At 52.0% G+C, this 6256-nt stretch overlaps 1 protein-coding gene across 2 annotated transcripts; it reads left to right on the forward strand.

Moving 5' to 3' along the window:
- Nucleotides 1-896: 896 nt before the first annotated feature.
- On the forward strand, nt 897-6033 carry Ngb (neuroglobin). 2 transcript variants are annotated; one of them, XM_028771926.1, is made up of 4 exons: nt 897-1399; nt 2777-2888; nt 3446-3565; nt 5011-6033. In XM_028771926.1, the coding sequence occupies exons 1-4, from the start codon at nt 1236-1238 to the stop codon at nt 5143-5145; spliced, it is 531 nt and encodes a 176-aa protein (XP_028627759.1). In that variant the 5' UTR covers nt 897-1235; the 3' UTR covers nt 5146-6033. The 2 variants fall into 2 exon arrangements, with proteins under 2 accessions (XP_028627759.1, XP_028627760.1); XM_028771927.1 differs by having other exon boundaries at nt 1311-1399; nt 3446-3576; nt 5010-5145.
- The last annotated feature ends 223 nt before the right edge of the window (nt 6034-6256 follow it).

A 6256-nucleotide genomic window follows, 5' to 3' on the forward strand; every position in this document is an offset into this window, starting at 1 on the left:
TTTTTGGGACAGTCTCTTACTGTACCTGGAGCTCACTGTCTGGCTAGCAGAGCCCTAGAAATCCTACAGTTTTCAACTTCTCAGTGCTTGTATTACAGTCAGGTGGTCTCTCTCTTTTTTTCCTTTTTGAGACAGAGTTTCTCTACAGAACCCTGGCTGTCCTGAGTCACATTGAGATATATGTGACTCTGCCTCCCCAGTGCTGGGATTAGACCACTACTCCCAGCTGTGTGTGTGTGTGTGTGTACATGCTGGGGATTGAACTCCCGTCCTCACACTTGCTGGAAGGATGCCCACTGAACCATCCCCTAGCACCTCGTTTCTTTGTTTTTGCTTTGGAGAGGTTTGGGAGTTTGTTTTGGATTTATACCACCATTGTGGCTTTAACTTCATGGATGTGTACATAGTGCATTACTAGTTACTGTTCAGGGGCAGAGGTGATTCAACAGACCTGAGATTGGACCCCACACTTGGCTAGAGATGTCTGTGGTTTGGGCTCTGTCCCTTAAACTGAGAACTTTGGTGGACCCGAAATTGTGCAAGGACCCGAGTCAGACCCAGGGTTTGAGCAGAGGACAGACAGACAGACAGACCAGTTGACCTAGGTCCCTCTAGTTGAACTCCAGAGAAGACAGGAGACCATGCATGAGCCCAGGAGATGGCAAACCCAAGAGTTTTCCGGTGGAGAGGTGGGACTCACCTTGAACACTGGGCCTCCCAGTCTCTTCATCAGAAATAGGAAGTGATTATTTACTTATTACTGGAGAGGAATGAGGCAATTTATGTAGCCCAGGCTGGGATTAATCCTTTCAATTTTCTGCCTCTCAGGGCTGAGATTACAGGCATGTGGCACAAGCCAGTCCAGAGAAGCAGTCATATCACTAGTTTTCAAGAGTGAAACAAGCCCAGAGGCTCAGCAATTTCTGTTAGACTCTGAAGCCTGGACATTTCCCAGGCCTCGGGTAGTACCTTCCTAAGGCGAGTGCAGAGGGAGCGCGCAAGCCTCCCTGGGCCAGAGTGGGTGGGAGCCACCGTAGCTTTAATGGGCGGTTCTCTGGGAGCTTCGGGGTGCAGGGCGCAGCTGCCCAAGCGGGGTCCCCGGAAGCGCCCGCGGCCAAGCTGGCCGTGCGCATCCTCTGGGCTGGACCAGTAAAGGCGAGGTTGCTGGGCCCCACCCGACTAAGGCACTGGGCCTGGAGAGGGGCTCTCCCGCGTCACCGAGGAGATGGCGCTGCATGTGCATTGACGGCGCCCACGCCTCGAGGGTCCCATCACTGCATCCCGCGACTCTCCTGGGAAAGAGAGAGAGCATGGAGCGCCCGGAGTCAGAGCTGATCCGGCAGAGCTGGAGTGCGGTGAGCCGCAGCCCTCTGGAACATGGCACTGTCCTGTTCTCCAGGTGAGAGCTGCTGGGCTCCGGGCTGTGCGCGAAGGGGTGACTCACCTAGTGGGCTCGAGATTGCTGGATTTGTCACTGGAGGAGGAGAAACTGCCCGCTTGCAGTGGTGCTCCTGAGAGAGGGGTGTGTGCTCAGCGACAGGTGATGCTGTCCCATCTGCTCTTCCCAGATAGCAGAGGCTCCTATCTGAACTGGTTGAGGTCCGATGGGGCCCTTTAAGAGCACCCACAGTGTGGACAGGTGGATGCAATGCCCCCACTCTCCTCCCTTTGTTATCTCCGTGTCTCGTGTCTAGTAACTGCAGGGCCGCTCACAGGAGCAGGGATGGTAGGAGAAATGAGTGACCTGGAGGCCAGTTAGGGTATGCCAGCACCTGGAAAGGTAGAACGGTAAGGATGGGCTCCCGTGCCCACCCGCTGGAATGGACGGAGACCATGTAGTCCTGGCCCAGGAGAGCTCAAGCCAGTAAGATGAGAAAGCACGGGCTTAGGACCAGAGAAGCCTCCAGGGAGGAAGGAGGGAGGGAGGGAAGGAGGAAAGGATGGAGGAAGGGAAAGAGGGAGGGAGAGGGAGAGAGAGACAGGGAGACAGAGACAGAAACAGGGAGGAGAGGGGGGGATGGGGGGCCCACAGGAGGAGGCAGAAAGCAGGCTGGTTTTCAGCCACACCTCAGGCTCTGTCACCCAAGGGCCACACACTCCCTCATCGCAACTCCCTAGGACAGTTCAAAACTTTCGAACAGGACTTTACGAAACCTCTCCCAGATGGAAGGGGAATAAATTGAGTGGCACAAAAGAGTTGCACAAAAATGCAAGCTCTCCCCAGCGAGGCTGAAGTTTTCAGGTTGTGCCAACTGTATTTTTCTAAACTCATTTCCTCGGATTCTGGTCCCCACTGTGGCTTTCCTGTGTAACTTAAGGCAGTTTGCTTAACAAACTCTGAGCTTCTGTTTCCTCCTCTGAACCCTCTGCTTAAAAGTATGGGGGATAATCAATCACAGTTAACCACACGTGAAATACTTAGTGCTCAGTAGTTCAAGTAGTGTGTTCTTGATGCTGTTGCCCATCTAAGCCTCCTCAGATACAAGGGCATTGAGAAGTTTTGGTCCAAAAGGGAAGGTTCCCCCTAGATTTTGGTTTGAGATTCCTATCTGTCCCAAACTCAGCCTTCAATTGTTTAGGGAGGACCCACTGTTTGCCAGGTAATGTGAGCAGCTGGGGACACCAGTGTCCTCTGAAAGGTGCTCAGAGAAGGGAGGGGTGCATTGACTAAGCTGGTAGTGCCAGGTTGGGGGTGCACTGTGGCTTTCTTCTGGCCAGCTAGGGTCTGCTGCAGTTGCCACTCACTGTGGTGACCACCTCTGCTCCTAACCCACAGGCTCTTTGCCCTGGAACCCAGCCTGCTGCCTTTCTTCCAGTACAACGGCCGCCAGTTCTCCAGCCCTGAGGACTGTCTCTCCTCTCCAGAATTCTTGGACCACATTAGGAAGGTGAGGGAGGCAGAGCCATGAGATCTCAGATCTGAAGAACATTGTCTTAGTAAAGAAAGAGGGGCTTGGGATTAAGAAAACAGCTTCTGTACACACACACACACCATGCCTTTTCCTCTGGATTGGATCCAGCCTCCTCCCTAACCCTGTCTTCAAGCCAGCTGGACCCAGCCTAGTACACTGCTCTCAGCCTTGTCCTCTGGCTCCCATGGATTGTATTGGTAGATCTTGACCCCTTGGGGCTACCAGCCTATGAAAACTAAGCTAGGCTCATGAGCCTCACAGCACCTCAGTTTACCCTTGTTACATGCAGGCAACATTGTCCTGCAGGTATATCCAAGGTTTTAAGATCCTCAAAAAAAAGAAGGGCTTCATGGGTGGGATTTCAGTAGTGAAGCCAGCACATACCGAACGCCTACTGTTTACAGACACTGGCTGCCTGCCACCCTCTGTCCTGGGCAACAGTCCTCTGAAAGCCTCCCTTTTTGAGAAGCCTGGGTTCTAGCCTGTGGTGATAAGTAGGTAGGACTGTGCCAGGCCCTCTGTGTCCTTGACAGGTGATGCTAGTGATTGATGCTGCAGTGACCAACGTGGAGGACCTGTCTTCACTGGAGGAGTACCTGAGCAGCTTGGGCAGGAAGCATCGGGCAGTGGGAGTGAGACTCAGCTCCTTCTCGGTGGGTAGCGGGGGACTTTCTCACTCCAGAGCTCCAGATCTGCAGCTGCCGCTCTCCCCCCTCCCCCAGGTCCCAACCCATTGCTCCCTACCTCACGGCTGAGAGAAATAAAGGGCTGCTCTGGTCACATGCCTGCTATGTGACTGACATAGATTTAACCTCTCTGACCTTCGGAGTTCTCTTTAACATGGCTTCTTTAAGAACCATGATGGCAGCTGGTGGTGGTGGTGATAATGGTGATAGCGGCTGCTTTAATCCCAGACAGATGAACATCTGAGTTCAAGGCCAGCCTGGTCTGCAGAGACAGGCACAGAAAGACCTTGTCTCAAAACAAAAATAAATAAATAAATACCAAACCAAAACAAAATGACAACAACAACAACCAAAAATGACCATGAAAGCTTAGCAGCCCTTGGCATCAGTTGGTTTGGTCATCCTTCTTTAAGTATCAAACCACGCTGAAAGTCCTCACTGAGTTCTGGTGGCTGGGCTCAGCTGGGCAGCTCTTTTTTCCTCTGGAGTCTGGTTGGAGTCATGTATGTGTTGAGGTCAACTTCACTAGGGCTAGGATGTCTAAGGTGACCTGTGAGCTTTTAAAGCCTCCCCATGCTAGCTCTCAGCAAGGAAGGAGTACTACTCAGCTGCTACCAGGAACATGAGCCCCAGTGTTATCAAGCTTCTGCTGGCACCGCTGGCACTAATGTTCCACTGGTCAGAACTGGTCACAAAGGTAACTCATGTCAAAGACAGCCTCCTACCTTGGTCCATCTATACTCTAAGCATGGTTCATGGGGAGCCCCTGCCATGAAAAGCTCTGGGAGGAGAGGGCATGGATGGTCTTGATTGCCTGTCCATCTGGGAATTTACACAATGCCTAGTCCTTAGGGGATATTCAACAATATATGTGGGATAAATAAACCTCATTTGATAAGTCCTACTGTATGTAGCTGCTATACTAAGTGCTTTTAACAGAAGCCAGAGTTTGGTTTTATCTTTTGGCTCATGAATTAGCTAAGGTTGAGACAGGGTAGGGTAAACTGCTCCAGGCCATCCAGGCCATGAGTGTTGGTTATAATCTGAACTCACACCTAGCTGGCTCCACAGCATAGGAGTTTTGATCTCATGACTGCTCCCTTGCAAGTAGGGAAACTGAGATCTGCAAGCACTGAGTTGGTTGAGTCTGAGTGGACAGTTTCAAGACAATGCATAGGCTCCTCTCAGGAGGTGGTTAAAAGTATCCACTGTACATTTTCACATTTAGAGGGAAAGGTGGGTATGGGGTGACACTCAAGGTGACACTCAAGGCCTGCTTAAGCAGCATGAGTCCTGTGTGGGAGAGAAAAGAACCTATGCCCCCTTACTGGCATAGGGCTTCAGCTTTCTCACCTGTAAATGGAATGATGCCTTCCTGCCTTCAGATGACTAGGTACCTCTTGCCTCTGCAGACAGTAGGTGAGTCCCTGCTCTACATGCTGGAGAAGTGCCTGGGTTCCAACTTTACACCAGCTACAAGGACTGCCTGGAGCCAACTCTATGGAGCTGTGGTGCAAGCCATGAGCCGAGGCTGGGATGGGGAGTAAGAGATAAGCCAGTGCCCCTATCTGTGTGTGTCTGATTATTGATCTGCCTGTTGTAGTCTTAGCCTCTCCCCAAGGTCTCTCTGCACTTTGGTCCTCATCCCCTTGGCCATCCTTGAGAGGTGATGAGAGAAGGCTCTGTCTCAGCTTCTGGTCAACTGCAGGGAGGTGGATTTCCTTCCCTCATCTTCACAGATATACTGCTGCATGCCTGGTTAGCTCTCCCCAGGAGGCAGAACAGTTTTGGTAGTGAGATAGCATAGGGGTTCTTCTCAGAGAAGCTTTCTGCCAAGGTGAGGGAAAAGTGACTAGGCTTCTAGAATTTTCCATCTTGCCTGCCCAATCTCTCTGATACTTCCCTGCCAGGCTGTTTACTTTCCAACAATGAAGAGGAGAAGCTTTAGTGTTTCTGGGGATCTCAGGGGAGCATGGAAGGTGACGTTCTTCAGTGGCAATGGGCACCTTGGGTCTCAGCTATTCAGATGCCCCCCCCCCACAGAATCTCTTATGCTCTTGGTTCAGCATTTCTGGTGGAAGTACTCCAATATTCTTTTGGGGGAAACCTAGCTGGCCAGCCAGAATGGACAGGCCAGAAAGGCAAGGAGGAGGAGTGACCTCATCCCACATGGCCCTGAGTTCTGGGGCTTTTCCGGTCACCTATTCTAGCAGGGCTGAATACTGTCTCCTCACCCTCTTCTACTCACCCGTCATTCTTCAGAGGGCCCCTAACTCTGTGTGTAATGCTTGAGGTGGACCTGTACCTGGGCAGATGAGTGGGAGAGAACATAGTGGGAAGGGCCCTTGTTCCCATCCCCAGCCACCCACACTTTCTGCTCTGTGTGTTGTGGTTCTATAAACTCACAAGAAATAAACATGTTCTGTGTGCTGACCCTCCATGACTGGACCTTCTGTGGGCCTTGACCTGCACCAGACAAAGCTACAAAGCTCTGGGGCTCAGAACAGGATGGAGGCATGGGGTCAGCAGGCCCAAGGCCTGAGTGGGTGCAAAAGGAAGGACCTGGTAAGGGAAGGCAGGGGCAACAGTGGTAAAGGAGCTGGGTACCTTGGGTCCAGACTGGCTACGAGGCCACAAAATCCAGTTCTTTTCTCTGGG

Source organism: Grammomys surdaster, unplaced genomic scaffold (assembly GCF_004785775.1).
Source record: "Grammomys surdaster isolate TR1022 unplaced genomic scaffold, NIH_TR_1.0 210, whole genome shotgun sequence".
NCBI lineage: Eukaryota > Metazoa > Chordata > Mammalia > Rodentia > Muridae > Grammomys > Grammomys surdaster.

What these genes read in the sequence shown, in the direction of transcription:
- Ngb (XM_028771926.1), top strand. Translation starts at nt 1,236, where the DNA reads ATGTGCATTGACGGCGCCCACGCCTCGAGGGTCCCATCACTGCATCCC. An exon ending in GGCACTGTCCTGTTCTCCAG is followed by an intron (nt 1,400 to 2,776) that starts GTGAGAGCTGCT and finishes CCTAACCCACAG; the next exon opens with GCTCTTTGCCCTGGAACCCA. An exon ending in TGAGACTCAGCTCCTTCTCG is followed by an intron (nt 3,566 to 5,010) that starts GTGGGTAGCGGG and finishes TTGCCTCTGCAG; the next exon opens with ACAGTAGGTGAGTCCCTGCT.